Genomic DNA, 12,165 nt, shown 5'->3' on the forward strand with positions numbered 1-12,165 from the left:
ATGTGCAAGAGGCTGTCAACCCAACATTGACATGTAATCACTGCTAAAAGCTGACATGTTAGCAAACAGTTGCCTATTTAAATGATCTGCAGACTCGTAGCAACATTAGCATGCATTTGAAGTCCTGTTTGTTGTGATCTGATGAGTACAATAATATATATATTTTTTAAACTCTATCTAGCTAAAAAAAATATGAAGCCAGACGAAACCAGAGGTTTAATTACACTTTAGAATATAGTTTAAAATATTGATTTGGTAACTCTGAATATTTACTTAGTATCTCAATATATTGACTTAGTATCTCATATTGACTGAGAACCTCAAAGTACTAAGAAACTTTAAAATATTAACTTAGAATTTCAAAATATTGGCTTAATATCTCAAAATATTGACTTAGTATCTCAAAATATTGACTTAGTATCTCAAAGTAATGAGAAAGTATCTCAATATATTGACTCAGTATTTCACAATATTGACTTAGTATCTCACAATATTGATTTAGTATGTCAATTTATTGACTTAGTATCTCAAAATAATGAGAAAGTATCTCAAAATATTGACTTAGTATCTCAAAATATTGACTTACTCCTCTGGCACCACCTCCAGCCTCAAAATAATAAGAAAGTATCTCAAGAGATCTTTCTACTGTCTCAAAATATTGACTTAGTATCTCAAAATAATGAGAAATTTCTTGATACATTGACTTAGTGTCTCAAAACAATACGTTTTTAAATATTGACTTAGTATCTCAAAATATCGACTTAGTATCTCAAAATATTGACTTAGTATCTCAAAATATTGACTTAGTATCTCAAGATATTGACTTAGTATCTCAGAATATTGAATTAGTATCTCGAAATACTGAAACTATTTAAGCATATTGACTTTTTATCTCAAAATAATTAGAAAGTATCTCAAATTGACTTAGTATTTAAAAATGTTGACTTTAAATCTCAAAACACTGACTTAGTATCTCACAATAATGAGAAAGTATCTCAAAATATTGACTCAGTATTTCACAATATTGACTTAGTGTCTAAAAATATTGACTTAGTATCTCGAAATAACAAAGTATCTCATATTGAATTAGTATCTCAAAATGACAATTTCTTGATATAATGACTAAGTATCTCAAAATATTGACTTAGTATCTCAAAATAATGAGAAAGTAAGCTACCATACTTTCAACTGCATTTATAGAGGAAGTAGTCCATTCAGATAGATTTCCTACCTGACAGAATGACCAGCCCTACTTTTAACTACATACATAGTGTAAGTAAATCATTATGATAGATATTTCCTACCTGATAGATTTAGCTGCTGTACTTTTAAGTAAGTATATAGTGTAAGTAGTCCATTCTGATAGATATTACTTACCTGACAGAATGTGCTACCCTACTTTTAACTACATACATCAATCAATCTTTTATTGCCCCTGTCCCAGCTTTTTTGGAATTTGCAGGCATCAAATTCAAAATGAGTGAATATTTGCAAAAAACGATAGTCTATCAGTTTGAACATTAAATATCTTGTCTTTGTAGTGTATCCAATTGAATTTAGGCTGAAAAGAATTTGCAAATCATTATATTCTGTTTTTAATGTTTTACACAACGTCCCAACTTCATTGGAATTGGGGTTTGTAGATGAAGTAGTCCATTCTGATAGTTATTTCCTACGTGACAGAAGGAGCTACCCTACTTTTAACTAAATATAGTAAGTAGTCCATTCTGATACAGATTTCCTACCTGAACGAATGAGCTACCATACTTGTATCTACATTGATGGAGGAGGTAGTCCGTTTTGTTAGATATTTCCCACCTGACAGAATTTGCTACCATAATTCTAGTACATTTATAGAGGAAGTAGTCCATTCTGATAGATATTCCCTACCTGACAGAATGAGCTATACTTTTAACTACATTTATGGAGGAAGTAGTCCATTCTGATATGTGTTTTCTACCTGACAGAATGAGCTACCCTACTTTAACTACATTCATAGTTTTTTTTTTTTCTGCTTCTAACATGTTACCAAATGTTATACTCACAGTAGTGATAATAATAATAATGAATACCTCACACCTTTTTAAACTAGCAGCTTCCTGCTCCACTATGTTCTTAATAAACTTTCTCAACTGGAGCACGTAAGTGATAAGTGCCCTGCTCAAAGACCAGGAATTCAAAGCACTGATAAACATCTTAATTCGTGCAGAGTTGAGAGAAAGATGTCAGTATAAAATTGGTTAGAAAAGTTCTCAAAGCTTTTAGAAATTATATAACATAGAATAAAAATACCCTGACATTTAGACAAATTTGTAATGTATGTAGAAAAACCCATTAATGACCTAGAGAACCAAAAGTGAAAAAGCAGAGTACAACAGAGCCCATACAAACAGAGGTTTAATCCTCATATTGACAAATTATTTGAGAAATGAAAGAAAAGTGTCACTAAACTAATCCAAAGTAAGAGAGAAAATGGAAACCCTTTATAATTTGTAGTGACTTAGAGTTGATTTTGTGTACATGCTAAATGTTAGGTCACTTTTTATGTCTAACTGCAAGTCAATCAATGCTCATGCACACACATTCATTTTCCCTTGTGAGGGGAGGGCTTAGGAGACCGTTTTGGGCTTTAGCAGAAAGAGGGGGAGGGACTGAGAAGTTGTTGATATTCAAATGTTTTGGCTAAGTCCTGGATCTTCACAATCCTGCCTACAGCACCTTTTAACACTTACAAACTAGTGTTTTTTCTGTCAACTGATTTAAAATGCCACACACACAAACCTGTGTATAACATAAATCAGTCTAATCTAACCAGTGCTAAGAATATCTTTCTACCTGTTTTTTGAAGGGGAATCTTGTGTTTCTCATCATACCACCGTGCAGATCTGTTCCTTAATCAGAGACGGCCTTGGAGCTCCTCATAGAGCGCCAGGATAGGAAACGTCCCCGACCACAGCACGTTTGCATGTTCAAAATAAACACACGCCCAAAGTACAGCAGCCTCAGCTGGCCTCCATAGTGATGTCTGTTTTGTGCGTCTGCCAGCATACAGCTGTGGGTATTAGCAGCACACTTGAGCATCCAAGTGCTTCTTCCAACCCAGGAGTTGAAAATCCTGCATAACTGATCTTTCTCAAAATAAATGTCAGTACACACAAAGTCAATCCAAAATAAAAAAAAAAAAAACTTCTGACATGAAATAATACAACATACGTAAATCAATTTTATATTCACAAAATTAATTTCCACTGACATCCTGTTATCCATGTGCATGAGCATGACTATACACTTCATAATGTGTGTCATATACAATGAATTGCATCCAGTACCCATTATAAAATAAAATATCTGTACAACACAGGAGAAATATATAATATGCTACTAAAAATATAAATCCATGCAACATGTTACTCTATCTTCAATATCAAATACTGCATTAACAGTTATTTCCTGTTTTGTTTTTTTGTATCTTAATCTCTCTGAACTGTGACTAAGACAATAAGACCTGTTTGGTTTGTTTTAATAAGCATCACTGCAGTCTCAGGTGTTCTTTCATATGTACTCTATACAGTATAAGTCATATGATTTCAGCATGGGCCCGCTTGAAGTCGTGGATGAACTGACAGATCAACCCAAAGAGTTCCTGAGAGTCTTGATCCGCCAGTTCACCGAATTTAACCTTGACAGGAGAGAAAAACAGGATTAATTGCTAAATTAAAAACTTTAGTCTGAAAGCATTTGCACTCTTTGAGACCTTTCATCTTATACAAACTATTTTACAATAAGCAACTGCATTCACTTTTAGAAGGTAACTGGTGTCTGGGGCATGCAAATTCTTCTTAACAATGGTCTTCTGATATAATTACCTCATATACTGCCTCAGCATGCAGTCCATTCCTTGAGTGCACTTATACAATGAGGTAGACATGCACTGCTGAATTAATACTTATACCTAGGTGGTTAAAGGTTGCTGGCATAAAAATATCAGTAATTCTCAAGTCAAACTTTATTAGAAAGGGTCATAGTTGCTAAGTGTACTAATTGACTTATTACATGCTGTTGACTGTGCAGGTTGAAGTTCAAGCTCAAACTATGCTGCTGTCACCCATTTTCTATACTTTTATTATGTTTAACAAATTTAAAAAGGCCATAAGTTGCTGTATTTCCTTATTTTGTTGTATGGTTACTGATATTATTTTCTACAAATTCATTCATTACAGACGTTTGACATTTTGGGATATACGCTTATTCACTTTCTTGCTGAGAGTTAGATGAGTAGAGAGATACTCCTCACATCTCTACAGTAATGTAGCTTGAGCCAGCAGCCGGTTAGCATAGCGAGGAGCAGTTTCTTGGCAAAACTAGCAGAGACTTCTGGAAGTAACTATCCAAGACTATTTCTCAGAGAGGAGCCCTATAGGCACCATAGGCAGGCTGGGCAAACTCAAATGAATGTTAAAAAACCTCGTAAAGTGAAATTTTCATGCCATGGGACCTTTTTGAACTGAAAAAAAATTCAAATGTGTAATTAATTAATGACTGCACCCCTTTTTAAATAATAACCCTGGCAAAGTAACACCTAAGTTGTCTTTGAAACGTCCCTTAGCTCTTTCAAAAGCTCAAGATAGAATTGCTACACACAGGTGTAAGACATTTGCTTTCAACAAAGTCCCTAATGGCAAAAGGGAGATGATTAGCACCTGTTACTCTCACATCAGATGTGCAAATTAGACTATTTACATACTTTTCTCCTAAAATTGAAATTGTAATATGCCGCTATATTACATACCAATTGATGCAAATGATTTTGCCTGTTAGTTGGTCAGCCTCATTGATTTGTGTGCATGTTAAATATTGGCATGCATTTTTTTACAACCACATGCTGTACCCAATAAAGCCAAAACCTCTACAAACCACACTTCAAAAAGGCGTTTGATCTATAAATCGTTTGATCTATAAATCAATGTGTCTCCCTTAAGTGAGGATAAGAAGGATAAAGAGATTGACTGCTGGTTTGCTTTGGTTGTGTATCGTACCGTGGTGGTAATGCTAAGCTACAAAATGAAATAAACAATTTATTAGCATATTTGGTGTACTGAATCTACCAATGTGCAGTAGTAGAATTTAATTTAAAAAATAGCACTTTAGCTTTAATTTATAAGCACCATACAGTATACATATAATAAATTGTTTATAACACACTAGTATGTAGTTATAAGCAGCTATAAGTGCTTATTAATGTATTTTTCAACAAATATAATCTAATCTTGGTGCAACAGATAATGAATGACAATATAGTAAACATGGTTGCAATTATATAAAATATTTCTTTATATATTAAGTTATCACTGTAAAAATACTTTTACACATTAAACAATCCCTTATATCTGCTTACGACTAGCTTATAGTGAGTTATAAACAATGTCTTGCTATGTAAATGCAGTAATTAGAAATGCTAAATAAGGTTAAAATAAAGTGTTACCAAAGAAAAAAATAAAATAGATAAAAGACCAGATCCTGACATGTTCATTATACCCAACAGAAGCATCATGTATCATCTGTAGGTTTGAGCCATTTGCTTAAAGAAGCGAAATTAAAAGCACCTTATTTGCAGTCGCTGAGGTGGAATCGATTTAGTTATTGTGTCTTACTGACATGGTGTATTTAAGATATGTATTATATGAAGACAAGCTGGTTATGTGACATAACTGTCAACTTTTATTGTTGTCATGACAAGGCATGCAACATGTCAGACTTGTTTGGAAAGTATCAAATTATGACAAATTAGAATGGATATGTAACAAAGCATGTTACATAAAATGTCTCCTCCTATTAGCTACTTTTTAAAATCATGTCTCGGGAATAACCACTACAAATAAAAGACCTCTCCAAAATCAACCCCCTTCCCCCCTCTCCCCCCAAGAATTTCCATGAGCTTTTTCTATGTTTAATACATTTGCATCCTGGCTATTCAAGGACCTCATTATCAATTCTCCTCCCCCCTGTAACAAGATGTAACTTATTATGACGTCTTTTCCCCCGACCTGCTGCTCCTTTGCAAAACACCACAGCCCAGTCAGTCTCAATCATTTCTCCAACGCTCCTGAAGGGGTTTATTATACATGCAGGAGGTTTCAGACACACACTTTTAGAACAGGGTCTCCACACAGTGAAATCAGGGTAGGAGGGGTGGGACGCAGGTCGGGACTGGGGATTAAGGGTTGGGCTGCGTCCATCTTTAAATGCCACTCGTCTGATTTAGACTAAACTTAAAGGAGTGATGCTTGATGGCTCTGGTATTTACAGTTAGTCCCAATTGCTTTGGCACAATTCTCAACTGATAATGAATATTTACAACATGTGCAAACCTCCAAAACCACCAGGCACTTGTTCACAACAGATTTGAATCTCTCATCCAAATGAAATATTGCAAATGTTTAAGCACATCTTTGCAAATGAGGAAGTACAATTTTCTATAATTTGCACAACTACACAAGTACATATATTTTCCTGACCAAAACTGATTATGTTGCTTCTCAGTCGATCTGGCATGTTACCATGTTGGATGTTTTTCCATTCACATAGCTTACAATGATGGAGCAATGCCGTCATTGTCTTATACACAACTCTCTCTCCGTTGCTGTTATGGCTGACCAGGAACCCACTTCCGGGTCGTCCAGCTCTGGCTTTTTTAATTTGCGCTTAGTCTATATCGACGCCGTTTCATTTCCGGGATTGTACAGGTGCTGCCGGAAATTCCGCCTGATGGACCTCCTTTTCGGCCGGACGTCCGTCACCTTCCGCTTTCTTTGTGTCGGCATTCTAAACTCAGGTGGATTTCTGAGGACTATGGTTAACTGCTCCTCAGATCTCTGCAGAGTAACTCCAGACAGCTAGCTAGACTATCTGTCCAGTCTGAGTTTTCTGTTGCACGACTGAAACGACTTTTGAACGTACACAAACAAGTTTCTTCCCGAGGTTATTTTGCAGAGGCACTGTCATTGAGTCCAGCGCTTAGCCCCGCCCAAGACGATTGCGATTGGTTTAAAGAAATGCCAATAAACCAGAGCACATTTTTCTCCCATCCCAGATTGTTGTGTGGACTAGCCAGACCTTCCTCTGCAGCGCTGTGGAGATAGGTCTGGCGATGCAAGACTGATTTGCGCTTGACATAGTGTGACCGACTTGCACGCCAATCTGCTTGTTGTGCTAACATCAGCACCTGTTGCTAACGGCGGGAATTACACTTATGAATTTGTTTGCGCAAAAGTACTGTTCAAAATTTGCATATTCAGTTTGATACGCAATAGCATGAAATGTGGATATAGGGAACATCTCTAGGGTTCACTGCCATACTACTGTAACACCTATAAACATTTTGACCACCATTGTTTACACAGTTCCAAAGGAAGTTTTCATTTCGAGGGCAATTACTTTTTATATGAGACAATAACTGTTTTAGAAGCATTTGTTAAAGTTTGGGTGAGTTCTGACCTTTTGTGCTGTACATACCTTATAAGCTATTTTGAAAAATGCAACTCGAGCTTTGAAAATGTTAACACTGTTTCAAGAAATGAGCCAAAGCAATTAAGAAAAACTGTAAAGAAAACACAGAATCGACTGATGGGGATGCTACAATTGGCCAGAATTTTGTCACTGCTGCCTGATAATTAAAAATAGCACCTGGCCTGAGGGGGACACTACAGTTAAAGGTCAAATTGGTACATTTTAAAAGGCCACAGCCATTACACCACTAAACTGTTTTCTAAAATATACGGAGGGATGATTTATACTGAATTCCTAAGGATATATCTTGGATTTCACTTTAAAGGAAATGGTTTGACATTTTGGGGAATACGTTTACAGTATATGGGAGAAGATGCCCTCCCTAAGAAGATTGTTTACTCTACAAGGTGTTTTTAATGTGGTTTTGATATGTACAGTATGATGATGCATAAACCAACCCAGTGTGGGGGGTAATATGTTGGTAGTAGAGTATATATGGTAGTATATATTTGAAAGTAGTTGTTTTAAAAAAAAAAAACTGGGGGAAAAATATGCCATCTGGAGTAAATTAAATTTTTGATATCTACAAATGATATCATTTATATCATTAAGACTATCTCATCACAAGCATTTGTTAGTTATTGATTTTTATTGATCTTTTAGACTGAGCAACAATAATCTTAAAAAAAAGTTAATTCAAACAGACTTTTGTTAAATGATATCTAGCTTTAAATGATTTCTGCCTCAAACTAAATAACAAATATATAATAAAAATAATAAAATGTCATCATTTTCGCATCATAAAGAGAGGTCCATGTAGCCTGACAAACCAGACCTTTCATGGAACTATAATATAATGTCTTAATGTCAGAGCTCATTCTGCTAAAAACCAATAGAGGACATCTCGCCCCAGATGTGCATGTTTCACATGTTTATGACTATCAAATACATTTACCTACCTAGCTTCAAACTAATGCGGTGTTTCATACATGAATCCCAAAATACAGAGAGAGGAAGAATTAGATCCTCAAAATTTGCTGATGAGCAAAATCCCAATACAAAAGCAAGTAAGATGCACATTTACAACCTTCTTGAATGTAGGCAACACATAGACATTAGTTTCACTGACATTTGTTGGGCACAGTCTAAGTTACATGCGGGAGGACATCTTCTCCCGTAGTATCTTTATTTCATTTCTTGCCAAAAGTTAGATGAGAAGATCAATACCACTTATGTTTTGTATAAAGACTGGAAACATGAGTCTTTGTACAAGGGACTTCTAAAGCTCACTAACACGTTATGTCTTGATTATTTCACCTGTACAAAACAAAAAGTGTAAAAGTGACAAGTTTTGGATTTACGGGCATTATGTCAAGGGCAGTGATGAGGATACTCCAGGAAGTGACCTAGGCTACAGGTTTCCTCCTGTTTCCAGTCGTTATGCTGAGCTGAGCTAACCGGCTGCTGGCTATAGCTTCATATGTACTGCACAGGCATTTGTCATCTCATTCTCTGCAAAAGAGCGAATAAGCAGTTTTTTTACCAAAATCTCAACCTAATTCTTTACGTTGTGGAAGCCAAGACATTATGATTATGTTATTAAATATACACCAGTCTCAAAATAGATAAATTCGAGAAGGATGTGCATTTACTTTATAGCCTTGACTGTGTTCAGTAACCTCCGCCTTTGCTTACTCGTGTGCGAGTTGTGGAAATAATTTGCAGTACACAGGAATCTAATTAGGGGCCTAATATAACACAATTCCCTACCAGTCCTAAAGCTCACAGCTCAGGCTGTAATATCTCTGTGCTCAAACACACCAGGATAGGTCTTTATGATGATGGATTGTCCATAGAGATATGGGAAAGGTGAGAAAATAGGCCCTACTTTTGTATTGATTGTTTTTGGTGGGGACTCTATAAAAAAATAAAAAATAAGACGTAGCACCTGTTAAGATGTCAAAGTAGGCGTAAGCTGTATAAACCTAATCTAACCAGGTTAGTGAGCAAAGGAAATGTCTTCCTTTTATAAACAGTGTGATAAAAGAATACACAAACTGGTACCTCCACTAAATCTCGTGATATGTGTGAGGGGATTTTCTTTTTAGCAGAGCTCTGATGTCAACACAAATGCTTAAAGGCAATTACAGTTATCAGACAAACACATTAAAGAATATCATCATTTTTGGTCTCAGAGACATCAGAGAGCATTCAAATCAAAAAAAGTACAAATATGAATCAATCCATTGTAACCAATATATTTAAAATGAGATGTGAATGAAATGAAAAAAGGATTTCTCCAAATATGAACTACTTCCCGACAAGCAGCGAACCAAAGAATGTTTTGGTATGTGTCCTTGTGGGCTAATATTTTTTTTTTTTTTTTTTTTAAACCCTATCAGAAACCCACCAGGGGTGCTCGTGCAGCTTCTCATTTTTAAACCTTTGTAGACCATTCATCAATGTGACATAGCACATTAAGGATCAGGATGAACTTGCCTCTCACACTTTCTGGCTACAGTAGACAGCGGCAGCTCTTCATTAATCCTGAAGAAATTATCCAAAGTAGGAAGTATAGCGTATTTCAAGGCTGCAAATTTATATTTATGTCCTACTGCGTATTGCTGCTGTGCATGTTTGAATGTGTCAAATCAGTAATCAGTGTTGCTTGGCTGGGTTTTGTGGCTTCGTGCTGCGATGGCTACATGTACTGAATAGTGGGCATTGTTGACGTTTTACTGTACTAATGTTTTGCTGCTTCATGGCTTGTGCACGTCTTGAGAATGCTTATTTTGTTGCTGTTGCTGTCTGTATGGTGTGTTGTTGTTGGGCTTGTGTCGATTGGCAATCGCAACGTATTTCGACGATTGGAGGGATGATCAATTGTTTTTGTTTTTTTCCTACACTGATATTAAGGCAATTTTAACAAAGAAATTCTAGAATCTCTAGATGTTTCTGGTGGAGCGGCATGTCTCCTCGCTGAGGCTGAGCCCCGTTAATCAGCACGAGTGAATTTCAAATCCTTAATTGCAAAGCCGTTTTCCGTCTCTTTTCCAAGGACATTGTCTAGTTCATTCGAACTACAGATTACTTGCATAATGTAATGTAATGGACAATTACGCTTCCAACCTGTAGGGGGGACCGAAGCGGGAAAAGTTACATAGCGTTGCTTTAAACTGAACATGATGCTGTGATATTGTCGCACCAGCACAGACACACAGATTTTTTTGAAAGGGAGCCGTTGTTGAAATAAGAGGAGACATTGCTATTAAATTGATTGTTTTTTTAGATGTTTAAATATTTGTAATAAAATGTTCACACTCTTCAATCAGTGTTTATTCACGTTACTTTAACTGTATTGCTCTGCCTCCGTCGCTGAGCCACACCGCTGCCCACTGGAGATCGGATCACCTATTGGCGACCTCGAGCAATCACGATTGGACGATATGAAAATTGATCGCCCAACCCTACTTGTCGTTTTCCAATCAGCTCTTTTAACAATCAGCTCACTGGTTTCAAATCATCTCGCCAAACGACTGCAATTGAAAGTTAAACGTGCGGTGTACTAGCTGCAGCCGACCTGTCGAGCACCAGTGCGACGTCATGGGAGCGCTGTAGCTGTTTATACTCCCTCGTGGTGGTCGCGACACTAGTTGCAGTCTTTTCCTGAACAGAGGTGGCGCTAATGAGGAAAGGCTACCGACTTTGCTCTTTCTACGGACCAGAAGAAGAAGAAAAAGGTAAACAATGGCAGAACTGGCAGCAGCATTAATGTCAATGCTTCGATTTGATTGGATGACCTACTTCGTCGGATGAAGCTTTTCATTCACCATAAAAGAACTCCTCTTAACCCAGTAAGTTAACAAGAGAGACTTGCAGTCACTCTGAGAGTCCTGGCATCCAGTTGCCCTCGAGCTCGTTCAGACTTCCTGTTTCCGCTTTGTCGCACGCCGCTAAACGAAATAGAGTGGTGCACGCCCTCTAGACACACGCTCAAAATCCTGACGCGCCAGGAAGATCTACGTCATTTTGACGTTACATTGGCGCGAAAGCTCGGATGCGGCAACTGTAAAACAGCCTTTAGCCAGCTGGGTAACGCTGGCACATTTACAGAAATGTTAATTAATGTGCATTGTCATTATAAATGAATCAAATGAGATGAGATGAGCTGTGCTGTGCTGTGCTTGCTGTTAATTGATATGGAGGCCCGGGCTATACACATATGCATAATATCCCCGTGAAGCCATGAAGGACACCTAGTGAAACAGAAGTAACCTTGGGGACTTATTCCTTTGGAAATATATGCACTCCCCTCAGTGTGACAAATAATTGAAGAGGGCCATCTAGACACTACTGCAACAGAGAACTATCCATCTGTGAGGCTGTACAAAAGAGATATTGGAATAATAACTCATGGATTACCAGAATGACGGAGTAGAGTTTCTTCATCTCCTCACACGTCTTCGTCAGTGCAGCGAGATCCGTGTTATATTTCTCAATTGCCATCTAGGGTATAGGGAAAAGCACAAGGAGAAGAAGTGGTGTGACGTGTGTGTGTGGCAAATTGTGTTAATCAGGTGACAGTGGTGGGGAGGGGGATATCACTGCAAAACTGTGGATGCTGCTCCTGTCTGTTCAGAGCACACATTATCTGTGCTT

General features: G+C 37.0%; 1 protein-coding gene and 1 long non-coding RNA gene across 2 annotated transcripts in view; one reads left to right on the forward strand and one right to left on the reverse strand.

Annotated features, from left to right (window-relative positions):
* Positions 1 to 12,165, forward strand: part of LOC120559475 — a 43,761-nt gene that overhangs the window by 8,327 nt on the left and 23,269 nt on the right. The gene's annotated exons all lie outside the window — the stretch shown is intronic.
* LOC120559472 (formin-like protein 13) overlaps positions 3,206 to 12,165 on the reverse strand; it is a 41,745-nt gene continuing 32,785 nt past the window's right edge. The window contains exons 16-17 of the mRNA XM_039801180.1: positions 11,929 to 12,012; positions 3,206 to 3,679 (exon numbers count right to left, since the gene is read on the reverse strand). Of these exons, the coding sequence (XP_039657114.1) occupies positions 3,578 to 3,679; positions 11,929 to 12,012 (186 nt within the window). The 3' untranslated portion in view covers positions 3,206 to 3,577. The remainder of the gene's footprint in view (positions 3,680 to 11,928; positions 12,013 to 12,165) is intronic.

Source organism: Perca fluviatilis, chromosome 5 (genome assembly GCF_010015445.1).
Source record: "Perca fluviatilis chromosome 5, GENO_Pfluv_1.0, whole genome shotgun sequence".
Classification (NCBI taxonomy): domain Eukaryota; kingdom Metazoa; phylum Chordata; class Actinopteri; order Perciformes; family Percidae; genus Perca; species Perca fluviatilis.